Source organism: Rattus norvegicus, chromosome 7, assembly GCF_036323735.1.
Source record: "Rattus norvegicus strain BN/NHsdMcwi chromosome 7, GRCr8, whole genome shotgun sequence".
In the NCBI taxonomy this organism is placed as follows: Eukaryota; Metazoa; Chordata; class Mammalia; order Rodentia; family Muridae; genus Rattus; species Rattus norvegicus.
The window spans coordinates 53,039,289-53,058,038 of record NC_086025.1 but is presented as its reverse complement, the minus strand read 5'-3'; the positions used below and the strand labels follow the sequence as shown (position 1 = coordinate 53,058,038).

At 42.5% G+C, this 18,750-nt stretch overlaps 1 protein-coding gene across 2 annotated transcripts in view; it reads left to right on the top strand.

Annotated features, from left to right (window-relative positions):
* The window catches only part of Lgr5 (leucine rich repeat containing G protein coupled receptor 5), a 134,814-nt gene that overhangs the window by 49,926 nt on the left and 66,138 nt on the right, over positions 1–18,750 (top strand). The window contains exons 1-2 of one of the 2 annotated variants that reach the window (XM_063263222.1): positions 2,079–2,847; positions 11,582–11,653. In XM_063263222.1, coding sequence (XP_063119292.1) covers positions 11,592–11,653 — 62 coding nt within the window. In that variant the 5' untranslated portion in view covers positions 2,079–2,847; positions 11,582–11,591. Of the gene's footprint in view, positions 1–2,078; positions 2,848–11,581; positions 11,654–18,750 lie in introns of those variants that run through there. The other variant, NM_001106784.1, reaches the window with a different exon arrangement.

The window sequence follows — 18,750 nt, the reverse complement described above, 5'->3', positions numbered from 1 at the left end:
CACTGGACCAAATGGTTCCAACACTGGACAGAATGGTTCCAACACTCTGGTGCTCTCACTAGTTCTGGCTCCAGTGGGCCATTAAAACTAGCACTAATTTATCTCAGCAGCTCCACACTGCCTCCAAGTACTTTCTGACCTGCAGTCCCCCTACCCTCAGTCCCTCCCTTCATCTCCCCTCCCCTTCTCCTCTGAGAAGGGGCTCCCCATCCCCCGACCCTGGCACATCAAGTGTCTGCAGGATTAGGTACCTAAGGCCAGATAGAGCAGCCCTGTTGGGGAATGGAGTCCACAATCAGGTTACAGCTTCAGGGACGGCCCCCCTCCAGTGGTTGGGGGTTTTAAAAGGCAAGTTTAAAATAATCTATAGCATCACTACTGATAATAGCATGGACCAAAAACCAACTCTAGTCCTTCAACAGCCAAATAGACAAAAATATATTGTGGTATGATAACAAAATAGAATATTATATTGTATTGAAACTAAATAAGCTGTTGCTACATGTAACACAAGTGTAAATCTTATTAAAATTAATGAGCAAAGCTCTTAGGCAGGCACACAAAACTTTGCACTGCAGGATCCATTTACAGAGTGTTTAGGAGCATGGCTGCTTTGGATGCAAATGGTAAGTGAAGGTGAAGGAGAGGTGCCCGAGACTCCTTCTACTTGTTGTACTGGTTAGTACTGGTTTATTAGGTAATTAACTCTATGAAAATTCATTTCACAGACTACTAGGGACTTACATATGTTCCTGTTTTACATCAACAAGAACATTTTAGGATCCATCATTTGTAGTTAAAAATGTTGTAACAGAAGTAACCAGAATTGTCATAAAATGGGGTGTTATAAAAGACTATGAAAGTCTATCCCTTTATTTTGAATTTCACTGGACGGCTTTCCTCTGGAAGTGTGAAAAAATGATCCCTTAAAAAAAGTGCTGGATCAACCCCAGCCTGGATTCGTCGTTGAAATGGGTATCTGCCAGAGAGTTAAATGCTACTGAATCTAAAAAGACAAAACTAAAATCACTGTAAGCCAAAGTCTCGGAGTCAAACTGCATGCTAAGGAAGAACGTATAGAGAATTTAAAAGCCCCTTCTGTCAATGCTATCATTCTTGTACTGATTTATTTAACAGTAACACTGTTAAGACAGAACTAAAGTCGTCAATTAACTTGTGAATCTTGAAAGATCAAATCAGAATCAGCATTCAAGCTTGGTAGAGGATTAGGGATTCTTACATGGGACTCATATGCAATGCTGAGAACCATAGGTGTCATTTGTAAAGTTTGAAAAGAATCTAGGAAGGGTTTTAAGCAGAGTGATAATTTGGATCGTTCTGTGCTCCATGATCTTTCCAGCTGCCACTGCTGAGTACTGTAAAGAAAATACTGACAGCAGGTAGCTACAGACCTGGGGCTGTTAGAATGCCGAGGGCCAGCAGCCGGGTACATAGAGAGAAAAGGAGGCGGAAAACAGTTGCATTTGAGGGTTTGTTGACATGAAGATAATAAGGTCCTGATCTCAGATCAGAATCCACTGGAGAACTGGATTTAAAAACACTGAGAAGCGTGGTTGGGGATTTAGCTCAGTGGTAGAGTGCTTGCCTAACAAGCGCAAGGCCCTGGATTCGGTCCCCAGCTCCGAAAAAAAGAAAAAAAAAAAAAAAAAAACACTGAGAAGCAAAGACAAGAGGGTCTCTGGTGCTTGCTGGCCAGCTGGTACAGCCCAATTGGTGAGGTGCCTGTTTGTTGTGTTTAATAAAAAGATAAGAGGGAAGGAATATGTTTGGTGGATGTGTAGTCAGGTGTGAGGGAAGCGGGGTGGCCTCTGCTGGCCTGTGCTGAGGCATCCCTTCCCCATGAGCGACCAGCCACACTGAGGTATAGTATAGAATAGAGTTTATTCGGGACATGGGGAGGGGAATTTAGAGGGTAGGGGAGAGGGAGAGGGAGAGGGAGAGGGAGAGGGAGAGGGAGAGGAGAGGGAGAGGGAGAGAGAGAGAGAGAGAGAGAGAGAGAGAGAGAGAGAGAGAGAGAGAGAGAGAGAGAAGAGTAGAGGCTGGCCATGAGCATGGGAGAGAAAGGAGGAGGGAAATGGGAAAAGAGAAAGTAAGGAGCTGGAGCAAGAGCGAGAGAGCAAGAAAGAGAGGAGAGGAGGGGGCAAGCAGCCCCTTTGATGGTGAGTCAGGCACACCTGGCTGTTGCCAGGTAACCGTGGGGCGGAGCCTAGCTAAGTGCACACCCCCTTTCCCCTACCTCAGAATGAAAGAGAAGGAAAGGATGGTGAGGGAAGAGTGCTTGTTAACGTGTAAAAACTCCACTCCACTCCAGAGACTGTCAACAGTTACACAATAGGCAGAAGAAAATCCCACAATTGAGCCCACAGACACGTTGGGAAAATACTGAAGGAATGTTGACTTCAAAACCAATAGAGCTTCTAAGAAGGGCACACGTAGGGCTCATGAAATTTGGCTTGGAGGTGGGCAGTCCTTGGCAAGTACAGTTTCACTCCGTGTGTGGGAAGGATGGGTGCCTGCATCCTGCGAACTCGAGATGAACTGAGAGATTCAGACTGAGAAAAATAAACCAGAAACCATTCCAACAAGAGTAGATCACCAGAGATTAAGAGTAAGATCACATTTTCCTTACATCATAATAGTAGGCAAGGTCTGCGCATGCTCACGTGTTGAGTGGGAAGATGCCGCAACCACAGAAAACCAAAGTGTTCACGGAGGGGCTAAGTTCCAACTGCTATACTGATTTAGGATAGACTTGGTGGCTCAATTCAACAAATGTTTATTTCTCCCAACTCTTGAGGATAGAAAAATCCAAAGATCCAGGACTTGGTGAGCCGAATTTCCTCCATTCTCAGATGGCCATTTTGTCCTCCCAAAGCCAACAACGGAGAGCCCTCAGGGGCATTCTTACTAGGACATCAACTCCATAAGGAGGACATCATCTTCATGCCCTGATTATTTCCAGAACGCTCCATCTATAAATACTATCCTTGAGGATTTGGAGTTTAGCAGATCTGGGATGGGGGTACAAACATCACATTTAGAGCAGAGAGTAGTGTACCGTTCAGTGTAGACAGCACTCTAAAGTATATAAGACCCTTAAGGAAGGCTAAGCAGGGACAGACGTGTGGCTGTAGTGAGCTGGAGACAGAGGAGAATTAGAATTTGAACTGTTTCATCTCCGGTGGTCCAAAGAATTCTAGCTATTTCCATGAAGTAAAAGGGAAGGCATCCCCAGGGCACAATGAGAGTGATTGTTTGATTAAGAGGTGCACAGCAACTCGTAAAGTGGGGAACGGTTCCCAGAGGAACGAGTTGGGCAATAACAAAAAAAACAGGGTTGTGTAGCACAGTTGGAAATGCACGAAGACCAGGAATTTATAGACGCTGCTCTGTACATTTGTGGGTTTCTCTTTCCTAGTAGCACTCAGTAATCTGGAATAGTCACAGAGAAAACAAGTTCTGATGTTTTTCCAGGGCTGGGGTTTTGCCAGGAGATGAAAGCAAAGGAGGGTTATGGAATTTGGAGCATCCTTTATATGTCCCTGACCCAGCTGAGTTGAGCCAAGGTGGTCAGCAGGAACAAGGACTTGACCCTTCAAGCCTCCAAAGGCTGGCTGCAAACTTGGAAAGACAGAGTTTGTGCCACAGATACAGGGGTCTGTTGAATGGTGTCGTGGGTGGAGGTGGACAGTACAGAAAAGAACCAGTTAAGACATGGAGAGAGCATATGTTAAACCAGGTCTCAAGAGTCTGAGGTAATTTTTTTTCTGAGACAGAGCAATCAGAGCCATCCCACACATCCTATTTTGCTGTTGATACAGGCTGGGTCCTGCACACAGACTCCTCAGGTCCTCAACTCTGGGCCAAACCACACTCGCCAAGCCATTCATTCTTCTCTACGACTGTTACAGGGGAAGGTCTGTTTGCTTTTTAAGTTAGCATGCAAAGTGACACATTCATTCTGGCACTTTCACACATGTCTGCCATTTTGTATTGTTCTTATTGATCCTCATTCTCCCCTCCCCCCCTGAACTGGTCTCCCCCATTCTGTAACTTCCTCTTGCTGACCACCTACATCCCCCATACATCTTCAGATCTCTTCTTCCCCTCCCATTATGGCCTTTGTACTTCCATGGTCTATGCCATGTATGAACACACACACACACACACACACACACACACACACACACACACACACACACGTAAACTTAAATCCAGGGCGCATATGAGAGAAAACGTGTGGACTTTTTTCCCTAAATGGCTTACTTTGTTGAGTGTAATGATTCCCGGAGTCACTTTCCTGCAAGCGCTGTGATTTCGCTTTTCCTGAGAGCTAAGTAACATTCCGTTGCGCGTCTGTACTGGGTTTCCTTTATTCGTTCATCTAATGGGCCTCTAAGCTAACTCCATCCTTCTGCAAACAGTGCAGCAGATCTTCAGGGATTTCAGGGGTTTGTTGTTCTGAAGTCTTCTGGATGTAAATGTGGAGGTTGAGTGCTGGCTGGATCTTACAGTGAAGAACTTATAAAGCACTTCCTTGCGAACTTCTATAGAATCCGCACCAGTTGACATTGCTACCTGCAATGCGTAAGGCTCCGCATCTTTGCACCAGCATTTGTTTTCTTGATACTCATTTTGACAGGAGTGAGGTAGAGTCTTACATCCGTTTTCATGGTAGACTGTCTCTTATTTAGGCTGCACACCTAAACAATGTAGCCTTATTCAATCCACCCCACCTCCCTGCTCTGGCTCTCCCTTCTGCCAACCCAAAATAGATCTTCCTCCACCTTTTTCTTCTAAATAACTCACTGAGTTCAGTCTGTGCCACCTGGCGGTATGTTGCTAATGCCTCAGGGTTGATCGTGTGTGGGTCTTATGCCAGTTAGCATAGCTGCAGTGAGCTCGTGTCACGTCCAGAACACGGCTTCACAACACTCCTCCCAGTCCTCTGCCTCGTGCTCCTCTCTTCTGAGTTAACTCAGTTTAAATTTGCTTTCCCTTCATAACTACAGATATTAGTGGTGTGTAAAAGGGCTACTGATTTTTGGTTTTTCGTTTGTTTTGGCTCGCTAAGTTTTATATCCATATGCATCAGAAAATATAATCTATAGTTTTCTTTTGTTACCACCTTATCTGGTTTTGATTATTGGTTTTGTTATTTTGCTACATCGTGAAAATGTTTATAAGATGTAAAAGGTTTCTGGAGTCACTCGGGTCTTTTAAGAACAAGATTATATTATCTGCAAATGAGGATATTTTGGCTTCTTTCTCTCTTACTTTTAATGCTCTTCTTTCTTTCCCTTGTTTTATTGTTCTAGACAAGACTTCAAATGCTGTCGAATATGAGCAATGAAGATGGGACTCTTGTCTCCAGTTTTGAGTCTGGAGGAATGTTTCTCGTTTCTTCCCATTTAGGGTAACATTGGTTGTAGGTACATAGACTTAATTGTACATAGACCTTATGCTCAGCTCCTCCTGGTTTCTTCAAGGCTCGTCAGGAAGAGGTGTTGAGTTTTGTTAAAGATCTTTTCTGCTGCTGGTTGTGGTGGTGCACGCCGGTAGGATTTGCTGAAGGAGGCAGAGGCAGAAGATCTTTTCTGCTATGAAATGATCACATGATTTCAGTTCTCAGTCTACGTGTGCTGAATTAACTTATTGGTTATTTGGGGTGAACCAACTTGGCAAAGTCCCTGGAATGAAACCAGTCTTTCCATACTGTAGAATCTTATTATGTCCCCAGGGGGTGGAAGGGTTTGGGAAGGATTAGTAAGAATGGCTTTATTGGAGAAGGTGTATCACTGTAGATGAAGACATGACTTCTCAGCTACTGCCTCAGCGCCATAGCTGTTAGTGCTTTCACAACATTGGAAGCATAACAAGACAGCACCTTTAGCCTTCATCTCAGCCCTACTATCCTATGGGCCTTTATGTTTCAGAGTTTTGGGAAATACTCGATTCTTTTTTCCTTCACTGATGTTTTAGCATAGTATTTCCTCAACCTTGTCCCTGATCCCTGATCATCGTGTCTAGTCAATTGGTGACATTATCCCTTGTGTGTTTTATTGGACCCATTGATTTTTTTTTTTCATTTCCAACATTGTTGCTTTGTGCTTGAGTTTTTGTCAAAAAAAAAAAAAAGAAATCTTGATTTCTGTGATAAATTTTTCTTCCATGTTGATAACTTCTTTTTTGTGTTGCTGATTTTCTCATCCACTTTTTTTGGCTTTTTTTTTCTTCTATGCTGTTGGTTTTACCCTAAAGATCATCACTTGTGTTTATCTGCTTATTTGTGTCCTCTCTGAAGTCACTGATCATTTTACTAGTAGTCTTTTTAAGTCTTTAGCTGACATTTTTCTTTTACAGTATCTTTTGAAAGAGTCATGGCATAACAGTTGTATTAACGGTCAAGCTGACAAGAGTCTAAACCTAAAAGCCTAGGACATAGGGGTTTGTGAGGGATTTCGTTGGGCTAATTGGTGTGGGAAAAAACAGACATCGCAACAGAATGTGAGTGGCATTATATTATAGGATGGACTTCATACTGGATAAAAAGAACAGAGGTAGATGAGCAATGTGAATATTGTATATTGTATATTGTATATTGTATATTGTATATTGTATATTGTTCATCTGTTGCTCTCTGCTATTTTACTGTGGGTACAGTTTGACTGGCTGCCTTAAGTGCCTGCCATTGTGACTCCTGATGAAATAATATCCTGCAACATCAAACTGTGAGCTAAAATAAACCCTGTCCCACTTTTCCAGGCTGCTCTTCTGTTGCTGTGATAAACACCATGACCAAAAGCAGCTTAGGAGATAAAAGCTTACAGCTCTAGGCCACAGCCTACCATTGAGGAAGTCAGGGCAGGAAGTAAGACAGAAACCATGGAGGAATGCTACTCACTGTCTTGCTCCCTCACTAGCTCATACTCAGTTAGCTCCATCATGCATTCCAGTCCAGCCAGGCTAGAGATGCCCTTCCCACAGTGGGCTGCATCCTTACATATCAATGAACAAGCTAGAAAATGCCCCATAGACAAGCCCATGGGCAGATCCATCTGGTAGAGGGAATTCTTGAGTTGAAATTCTGTTTTCTCAGGTGACTCCAGATTGTGTTAGGTTGGGAGAGACAAAACAAAACACTCAGGAAGACACCTCTCAAGTTCTTTTTGCAGATTATTTTGTCACAGCAACAGGAAAACAAGCTAAGGTTTCTGGCTTTTCCGTATTTCTTGTGTTTCTGTGATTCGATTTGTACATCTATTGGTTTGGACATTTCCTAATTTTGTGTGGGGAACTTCTTATTTTACAGTCTATTTATGAGGGCTTAACTCATAGTAACACTTGTAGGGAGTCTTAGTCACCTCCATTTACCCCACCAGAGAGCTATCGGCTAGAGCATCTTTGGAATTTCCCCCATCGTCTACCATGACTTTCTCTGAACATTTTAGGTAACACATTTGTGAGTTTCTGAAGATCTTCCTTTCTTTCTCCTTTTGGAACTGGACTCTACTTTTTCTTATTCTATTTACCATTGCTGGGTCACACAGAGGCAATTGCCTCTCCTCCTTCCTACCTGGAAATCCAGAAAATACTTTTCTATAATTCTTTCCTGCCCATTGGGTTCGGTCTGTCTAGAGGGGGTCTCTTTTCTAAGTTTTTCACTTGAGAGGATTTTTGGTGACTAACAATGGCTCTGGGTAGAGTGGTGACCTGGTTGACTGCTGGAGCTAGAGGACAGAGGATGGCCAGGAATGGAGGAGTGTGAGGGCAGATAGGAGGACAGAGGTCAGTGTGAAGGGGACCTGACCCACAGCAGCCATGAGTGATGACAGCCATATGCAGAAGTGACCTCTAGAGTAAAATTAATGCTCAGTGGATCCCAGAAGTAGGAATGATGGGACAAGGAAAAGTTGATGATCACGTTGTTTCCTTCTCAGTGTATTCATAGAATAAAGCCTCACCGGTACGACTGGTCAATTGCCATTTGTCAAATGAAGAAAAATATGAGAGAAAAAAATGAGTTTTAAATAGCAAACTACAGAAGCCATAGAAACTCTTGGAAGAGAAATTTCTATGACATGAGTGTGTTAGTTTTTTTTTTCTTCTTGCTAGGAGAAAATAAGGGATGAAAGAACTGAAGGAAGAAACATATCATTTTGGTTCACAGTTTGAGGGAACAAACCATGATGGCAGGAATGTGAATGCTGTTGCCATGGTAACCAGGGCATCAAGCAGCTGATCACAAACACTCACACAAAAGCTATATTTTATATATAATATATATATTATACATATAATATATATATAATAGCTATGACCATATTTGGTAATGTCAAGTCTTCTTAGAGATTACATAGTCACAGCGAGGTATCGGAAACCACATTGATCTGTTTAACACATTGCTATTTGGTAAACATACATACAAAAAGATCAAAATTGTCATTAATTTTTACTAACTAGACAATCTCAGGAAAATCCAAACTTTAAAAAATATAGACAGTGGGGCTGGGGATTTAGCTCAGTGGTAGAGCGCTTACCTAGGAAGCGCAAGGCCCTGGGTTCGGTCCCCAGCTCCGAAAAAAAAGAACCAAAAAAATATATATATATAGACAGCTTTTACTCTATATTTTTGTCTCTGCTTAGTTTTAAGGTGAGAATATAGCATGCATCTGACTGTTGTTATACACTAGTTGGTATGAAAATTAGTAGTAGTTCTAAGGTAATCACACTTAAATATCTAGCCAAACATTTTGCCTCCTTTGAACATATTTGTTACTTTCTGCAGGTATAGGTGGGTGTGCTATGCATGCATGTATGTATGCTTATTTACATGTGGAAGAAATGCATGTGTGTCCACAGGCAAATGTATATACACACGTACATGTGTGTGCTTCTGCTTATGAGGGCCTGAGTATCTACCCAATCACTCCTCTTCTGCTGGGGCAGGCTCTGTTGGCCAACCGTGGGATCACTGATTCTAACTCGTCTAACTAGGCAGTCTGCCCCAAGCATCTTTGTCTCTCTGCCTCCAAACGGCTGGGATTAGAAGTAGCTGCCAAACCTTCCTGGCTTCTACATGGGTTCTGGGAACTGAAGGTGGTCCTCATGCTTGCAAGACAAATGCCTTACCCACTGAGCTATCTCCCCAGCCTCGAGTTGGTTAATGTTAAAATTACTCTTCATTTTCATAGCATCACCAAGTTAGTATGAACATTTGTCAAAACAACTACATGAGCAGCGTCTCCTCGGCTGAGGAGTTGCCATGGGTGTGTACACTTTAACGAAGAAGCTCAGAGTGTTTTCTTTTAATTGATAATACATTTTTATTGGATTTTTAAAATTTACATTTCAAATATTATCCTCTTTCCCGGTTTCCCATCCACAAACCCCTATCCCATCTCCCTCCCCTTCTTCTATGAGGGTGTTCCCCCTCCCCAACCACCTCACTTCCCATTTCCTGCCCAGGCATTCCCCTACACTGAGGCATTGAGCCTCGGCAGGACCAAGGGCTTCTCCTTCCAGTGATGCCCAACAAGGCCATCCTCAGCTACATATGCAGCTGGAGCCATGGGTCTGTCCATGTGTACTCTTTGGGTGGTGGTTTACTCCCTGTGAGCTCTGGTTGGTTGGTATTGTTGTTCTTATGGGGTTGCAAACCCCTTCAGCTCCTTCAGTCCTTTTCTGACTCCTCCAGTGGGGACCCCATTCTCAGTTCAATGGTTGGCTGCGAGCATCTGCCTCTGTATTTGTCATGCTCTGGCAGTGCATCTCAGGAGACAGCTATATCAGGCTCCTGTCAGCATGTACCTCTTGGCATCAGCAATATTGTCTGAGTTTGGTGGCTGTATATTGGCTGGATCCCCATGTAGGGCAGTCTCTGGAAGGCCTTTCCTATCTACTCCAAACTTTGTCTTCATATTTTCTCCTGTGAATATTTTTGTTTCTCCTTCTAAGAAGGATTGAAGCAACCGCACTTCTTCCTTCTTCTTGAGCTTCATGTGGTCTGTGCATCTTGGGTGTTTTGAGCTTTTGAGTTAATATCCACTTATCAGTGAGTACATACCATGTGTGTTTTTCTGTGATTGGGTTACCTCACTCAGGATGATATTTTCTAGTTCCATCCATTTGTCTATGAATTTCATAAAGTCGTTGTTTTTGATAGCTGAGTAATATTCCTTTGTGTAGATGTACCACATTTTCTGTATCCATTCCTCTGTTGAAGGGCATCTGGGTTCTTTCCAGCTTCTGGCTATTATAAATAAGGCTGCTATGAACGTAGTGGAGCATGTGTCTTTGTTATATGTTGGGGCATCATTTGGGTATATGCCCAGGAGTGGTATAGCTGGGTCCTCAGGTATTGCAATGTCCAATTTTCTGAGGAACCTCCAGACTGATTTCCAGAGTGGTTGTATCAGTCTGCAATCCCACCAACAATGGAGGAGTGTTCCTCTTTCTCCGCATCCTCGCCAGCATCTGCTGTCACCTGAGTTTTTGATCTTAGCCATTCTCACTGGTATGAGGTGGAATCTCAGGGTTGTTTTTATTTGCACTTCTCTGATGACTAAGGATGTTGAACATTTCTTTAGGTGCTTCTCGGCCATTTGATATTCCTCAGTTGAGAATTCTTTGTTATAAGAGTAGCTCTGTACCCTATTCTGAGTCTTAAGATGAGCTTTAAGTATGAAATCCAGACTTGATGTTACAGTGGTCTTTGTTCTTGGGTTAAGGCAGCCAGTCACTTTCTCCCCAAACCTGCAACAGCTATATGAAGTCTGAGTTGGTCTGCTCTTGGGTCAAGTCGGCCCAGCTGTCAGTCTCTGGACTTCTGAGACACAGATGGGAAAACCATAGATGGTGTACAACCTGTGAGAAACAGTAAGGAAATAGAGAAAGAAAAAAAAACAATGAAATCTAATTACATGGACCTTCACTTAAAACAGAAATTGATTGAGTTCTGCCCAAAGTGTCTGGTTGTTTCCTGTGCCAGGAACTACTGTGCAGGCCCAGCAGGAAGTGTGCTACAGAACTGGATCGCCTTACACCCTCCTTTTATGGTTCATTTCACTTATTTAATGCAATCTGAGAAGCCACAAAAGGAGCAAGTCTGAAGAGGGAATAAGGGGTTTTTTTTTGCCTTGTTTTGTTTTTAAGTTTCTTTGGATCGAAGCATTTGTTTTTACAAGGTGCTCAAAATCCCAGAGGAACAAGAGTTCTAGAGTTGTCAGGTGAAGACATTTCTCTCTGTCACTTTGAAAGCAAGACACAAAGTCAAGTTTCGTCTGCTTCCTTTTCTGTCTTACCCGGCATGAAGTAACATGAAGAATTACAACCATGCCCGTGAACGGTCTAAACCATCTAGAATTCCATACAAGTTCCTCGTAGAGCGTTTAATCCGAGAAAGAGCCCCTGACCTTGGCAGGTTATATATCTGAGATGGAAAAATCACCATTCATTTGTCAAGCAGGGGAGTGAGTTCATTCTACTGTCTTGCTTGGAAACCTGTGAAGGGAACAGCTGGATTTCCTGCTCCTCACATGCTGTCTGTCTTCCCCTCCAGGGACCTCAGTATGAACAACATCAGTCAGCTACCTGCCAGTCTCCTGCATCGCCTCCGCTTCCTAGAAGAGTTGTAAGTATTGCTGCTGTCTGGATGTTTCCAGTCAATTCCTGCATTTGCCTCCCATACTTGCTGTGGGAATCAGATAAAAACAAATCAGGGAAGCTGTCCGCACCAACAACTCTGGCACATGAGGAAACACTTAAGGGGGGCAGGGGGGGGGGGGCAAGGGGAAGACTAGCTTATGATTCTGGAAATCAACTTATAAAAGAGTTTACCATGAGGCTACAACTTTCTAAGGTGAGACTGAGCCAAACAAATTAAAATTTTAAAGCAAAGGCTGTTTAAAAGAGCTGGACGAACCTCTGGAAACAGTTAAACAGCAGGGTATTAAAAGTTTGAATACTGGTTCATGTTTATTAAAATAGCAAGTAAAGCCATAATGAAAACCAAGAACTGCCTCTTGGTTCAGCTTGCGACTGGGAGAATCGAGCCCACATTGCATATCACCAAAACTTCTTGTCCTAATCACTTTTAATTACTCTTTCCCTACTTTTAAATTTAGCTTCCCTCAAGGCTTCAACAAAGAAAACATGAAATCCAGAGGACTTAAGAATGGGTTCTTCTAAACTCACTATTAAAATTTTTTAAAGGAGAAAGATAAAATTAGTTAACGATGTACAGAGGAACCCTGATTAAGTCTAGTGATCACTTTCCAGAAGATGAAAAAGAGCTGTACAAACCCAAAATCTGCATTTGCAAATTCATTTGATCCTCATACCCTGCTGAGTGATCGAGGCTCTGCACCATCGTGGTCCCTGTGAGGGATGCTTGGCACCATCGGTTGGGTAAATCCTCTGATGGTTGATTAAAGGGATTGTGTCGGCAATGACCTCTTTTGAAAATGCGTCCCTTTTAAACCCCGAAGTCAGGGTCCAATTTGAGGAGTAATTTAAATCTTTGGTGAGCACCACATGATTCACCATGGGAGGTGGAATGTTGCACCCTAACCAAATTGCACAACAGTGATCATTTCTTCAAGAGGATAATATTCCCAAATTCTCCACGCTGGGGCTTTATCTTTTTCATTGTAATGGTGTCATTGCTTCAAGAGCGTTATTGTCACTGTTCTTGTTCTTATTCCTAGGAAGAATATAACCAATTGATTATCATGTAGTGTGGTGGGCAATTGGAATAGTGATTCATATAGAAAGGATTTTTTATAATTTAGAGAATATATTCAGTCTATGTCTAGACTTCTCTCTCTTCCTCTCTACACTCTGTCACGTTTACTTCCACAGCTGCAACTTAGCCTTCAAAGAAAAAAGCTAGGAGTATATCTTTCTTAGTCATGGTCTGTACATAATAAACAATAAAGTTCTGAAAAGTAACAAGTGAAACACTTAAGAGGAGCATCACACACATTGTGTGTGTGTGTGTGTGTGTGTGTGTGTGTGTGTGTGTGTACATGTATGTAGTGGTTGCTCTAAGTAAATTTCAAACATCAGGACTGTTGGCTTAACTACAGCTCTCTTGTTCTCCTTGCCTTGCCCAATGAAGATACAAAATTTAACTCCCCGTACCGTTATATTTCTAAGATAAAAATTAAGTACCCTTTCCTCTTTTCTTTTAAATATCACAAGGGCACAATGCTTCCTTTCTCCCCCCAACACATACTTCAACTTCAGACCACAAACTGAATCAATAAATAATTCACTTCCTCCAAGGACTTTTAATAGAGCCCCTGCCCCTCCACTAGTGACTTAGTCCATTCAAAATATCTCCTCTTTCTTCTTGAAGTAGATGTTAATTCTGTCTCAAGGGCAATTTGTCAAGAGATAGTTGAGAGGGGGAAGCAGAGTAAGGAGAGAGGGAGGGAGAACACCATTCTAAAACGGGGCTTTAATGAATAATATCATACTTATCTCTCTGGAAGCCCCATCAAATACCTTGGTCATAGAACCAGAGAGTTCCAGAATTAAAGGTCACTCTTTAAAACTATCCCATCCTCTTTGTCTGCTCTGGAATTCGATCTGCTGAGCTGACTGCATTGCTGAATTTAAGGCCAAGACTGAGACCCATGAGAAGGCTCAGGCGAGAAAGGCATTTGACACCAATCCAATCACCAGACCCCAAATGGTGGAAGGAGAGAAACAACACCCCCAAACTTTCCTCTGACTGCTCCATACAAACATGTGAGCACACACAAACATACACACATTCACACACACATGCACATACACACACACACACACACACACACACACACACACACACACACGCACACATAGGGTGAAGTTTACATAGATGGGTGGGTAGGTTGGAAAGATGTGGGAGGAGTTGGGGGAGGGTAAAACATGATCAGTGTATATATTTAATGAAACAAATTTCATTAAAAATTTTAAACCAAAAATAAAACAAAAGAAGCAACAAAGGCCAGAGAAAAAGAGAGCTCAGGGGTTAAGTATTTATTTCGCTGTTGCAGAGGACCTGAGTTTGGCTCCCAGGACCCACAGCAGTATCCATCTATAACTCCAGCTCCAGGAGACCCATTACCCTCCTCTGGTCTTCACAGCTGCCTTCAGTCGTGTGCATACACCTCCACACAGACACGCAATTGAAATAAAATGAAATGTTTTTTATAATAAAAAGGAAAGAACTTAACAACAAATGCTGTTCGGGATGGATACAGAAGGAAATCCTTATACACTGCTGATGAGAAGGTAAACTGCTCCAGGCTCTGTGAAAATCAATGCGGAGATGATTTGCTGTATGACCCAACTCTACCACTTCAGGGTATTTACCCACAGACTCTAAGTCAACATAACACAGAGCTGCACATCAGTGGGGTTTGCAGCATTGTTCACAATCGCCACAACTGACAGAGCTGGACAAGGAAAACATGGCAAGTAGAAACAATGGAATGTTTTTCAGCCACCAAGAGAAACAAAGTTATGTCATTCACAAGAAAACGGAAACAACTGGAAATAATCACATCAAGTCAATTAAGCCAGTCACAGAGAGACAAATATATTCTTTTATTTTGTAGTCCTTGATTTTATATAGTCACATAAAACCGTGTGTGTGTGTGTGTGTGTCTGTGTTTGTGTGTGTGTCTGTGTGTGTGTCTGTGTGTGTGTCTGTGTGTCTGTGTCTGTGTCTATGTGTCTGTGTCTGTGTGTATGTATATTTTATATTATATATATATATATGTTATGTTTATATAAAACAACAACAGAAGTGAAATTGTCCACAGGAAGAAAGGGGACAAACAGGAATAAAAGGGATAAGAAAAGAGAGAGAGTGGAAGGGGTCATATATATGCTCAACATACAGTATGTGCCCATATGAAAATAAAACGTTAAATTTTTAAAATAATAATCTTAAAGCAAAAATAGTAGCTTACTTTCTGCAAGTCAATGTGCTTGTTATAAATTATGCCACTCCATCACCCTAACTCATAGAGAAAGAAGAATCAATCCTGGTTAGCAGACAGGAAGACTGAGGCTGAGAGAGAAAAAGAGACTCAAGGTAACAAAGTTGGTTGGTGTCAGAGCTAAGAGCTTGGCTGGGGTCACTTCGAAGTGACTTTCAGAGCTGTGCTTGAAAGGGAGAGGGAGGATAAGAAGGGCTCTCCCGTGCTGTTCTCATACTAACCGTAAGTACCAGATACAGGACACTTCCCAGTCAAACACCTGTGACTCGCTTAAGGAAACCAGGGAGCTTCTGCGTACCCTTGCCTGCACCTGTCTGTGAGGGAGAAGGAAATAGACTGAGCTGGGAGGCCCTGATCCAGGGGAGGGAGCATATACTCAGATGTTAATCCCATGGTCTTGCCCCTGAGAAGAATCATCACAATCTGGAAATGTGAAGTCTGACACTGTTCAGCAGACCCAATACATTTGTTAAGACTATTATGTATAAAAAATAGACACTTAACACCATGGTTTATGAAGTATTTTCCCTGAGCAGGCAGATTGCCATCTATGCTGGCTGGGTCTTTAGAAATCTGTATGTGTGTGACACTGTGACACTGAAGGAGCTATAGACAAGGTAGTACCCTTCCACTCAGCTTACCCAGCCGAACGCTGTCTCCTTATAGCCAAATAGACTGCTGTATATAGTATCAACAATAAAATCCCATCACAACAGTCTTTAAAAATCACTCTTAATAAACCCAAGTCACCATCCTTTGCTCTAACTATCTAATACATCATTTCCCTAGTTTACTTAGTTCACCCATCACTGAAGCTTAACAAAGGTACCATAGTTGAAAATATAGTAAGGACACAATTGTAAGGCTATTCAAGGAGTTGACTTTTCTAAGTGTGTCTCTAGGTAACATGTCCCTCTGCGACAATACTATCATGGGAAATGATCTCAGTCTCTTGTTCTTGACATCCAGGGATAGCGAGGCTGTTCTGAGCTTTGCATTCATTCCTTTGTTGTTAATTTATTCTAGTGACCAGGTATGCACAGGCCAACCATTCTGCTCAGGGTGATCTGCTAACTCTAAAAGGAGGTAAAGAAAGGACGAGCCTTTTTCTTTTTTTTTTCTTTTTTCTTTTTTTCGGAGCTGGGGACCGAACCCAGGGCCTTCCACTTGCTAGGCAAGCGCTCTACCACTGAGCTAAATCCCCAACCCCGAGCCTTTTTCTTAATGTATAGATAGAGTCTATTTCCTTGCGAGAGGTGCACCACACCCACATCCAGAAGCCCAGGGCAGCCTGACCTAGCTATGCCAGTTGCTAGCATTGAACTTCACTGGGCGTTGGGTCATAAGTAGTGAAAGTCACCCCACTTATCCTCCGGGATGTGTCTGAGAACAAAATGGCAGGAATTGAAAGGATTTGTGCAGTCCTCGACTTACATTTTGAGTTGTTATGAAACACAAACACCCTTAAAGATTTTCCTTTCTTGTTTCATGAGCCTGATTCTGCAGGAAAACCAGGAACCTGGGCTCTGTGGAGGAAAAGCTGGTTGCTGCTGTAACAGATAAAGTCAAGGATGCCAGATAGCTCTTTACCAAGTTTTGACATCTTGAACAATCGCTGCATTTGGCACCAATGTTTCTTCTTCCAGCTCCACTCACTCTGTTAAGGACTTCATGTTCTTCCTTTGTGGGCAAACAAAAGATTCTGCATTTGGCCTTCACAGTGTGGCTCAGAGTTCAGGAGCTAATGGCAGATGGTGTCCGTTGCTGGCATCTACAAGTTAGAGTAAACTTAGATTGGAATTCTGATTAGAGCGGCCCGTTGTTTCCCTTTTAAATATTCCCAAGTCTTTATTTCCAGCTTGCATCTTAAAAATCTTCCCAGATTTTAGTGCTATTGGAATCAAATTGTCGACTCACAAAGAAACATGAGAGTCTCTAGGGAGGTCTGCTTTTAAGTTACCATTGTTCCCTGGAACAGTTTGCCCGTATTATGGTTGGCTTTGAAGAACTTCTACATAAATAGGAGATATCTATCATTACCAATGAAGTTTGGAACGAGACATACCACGAAAGCATAATCCATACTTGCTATTTTTACTCCCTCGACATGTGACTGGAAATGACGAGAACCATCCTGCCTGTCTTTTAATATTCTTCTTTAAGGAAGAGCCTTAGTAGACTATATACATTTTGCTTGTCATGTGAAAATGCCATGACCCATGAACAGTCTTCATGCCCTTACGCCCTAGCACGTCTTTAGTCTCTTATTCACATAGAGCTGACAATTGCTTTTCAAATTCTACCAGCCAGAACTCCCAGTATGATTTTATGCCAATGATTTCGGTTCCCTTCCGAATAAAAACCCACCTAGCTAGATAGATGATGCCCTTAGGTATCATGTACTGTGTGTATCTTGTTGCCAATTAGAACACTTTCTTAAAGGATTTTTTTCCTCTGTCTCTTCTTCTATATCCCTCTAACAGGCCCTTATCCTCAACTCCTATAAAATATAAATGCCCACACAATTTCTCCATTTAATTTTATCATTTTTTTCTCTTTTTTTTTTCTTTTTTTCGGAGCTGGGGACCGAACCCAGGGCCTTGCACTTGCTAGGCAAGTGCTCTACCACTGAGCTAATTCCACAACCCCATCTTTTTTTTTTTCTTAGTGCTTCTTACGTCTACCATTCAATATGTGGAGAGGACTTGGGTGTGGTTGCCAGCACCCACATGAAAGACTTCCACATTTAACTTCAGTTCCAGGTGATCTAGCACCTTCTTCTGACCCGCATGGGCTCTTCGTACACATGGTGCACTTAGATACATGCATAGAAAGCACTCATACATAAAAACAATAAAAATACATGGAGAGAGAAACCTCATAGAGCCTCACCTCTAGGAAAAGCACTATAGACAACTAAAGAATACTAAGGGTTGGGGATTTAGCTCAGTGGTAGAGCGCTTGCCTAGCAAGTGCAAGGCACAAGGCCCTGGGTTCGGTCCCCAGCTCCGAAAAAAAAAAAAAAAAAAAAAGAATACTGAAAGCAGGAGAGACGCCAACAGGGATGAGCCCTTAATTGCCATCCAATACCAAGTGGCCATCCCCGAATCATACACACATGAGCAACACTGAACTCAACAGGGGTGTATACATCTCTGTGGATATACACATGATAATGACGACTTAGAAAAAGAGGCCACGAATTTGAGAGGGAAGTGGGGCTCTGTGAGAGGCACTGGAAGGACAAAGGCGGATGGGGAAATGATTCCATTAAAATGTAATTTAAAAATAATAAATAAATCTAAAGAGAGAAAGGTGACATCTAAACTCTGACCAGGAGTTGGGAGAATCTGGTCCTACAGCTAAGACAGAGCATTTCAGAGTGAGGAACAATGAAAGCAGAGACCCTGAGAGCCCTGAGATGGCAGAGATTGCAGAGTGTGAGGTGTTTGTGGAAGTAGAGGGACAGAGAGCATTAGAGAGGTGTGAGGGTGAAGGAGCAAAGGCCGGATCCTGAAGGCTCTGTCAGGCTGGGTGTGGAATTCAGTAGGAGGGGTGGGAAGCCATTGGAGGGATACATGCACGCAGCTAGTAAATCAATATGACTTTTGAAAAAGATGCATCTGATTTCTGTTTGAAAAAAGCAGACTAAGGCTGGGGAGATGGCTCAGTGGTTAAGAGCACTGACTGCTCTTCCAGAGGTCCTGAGTTCAATTCCCAGCAACCACACGGT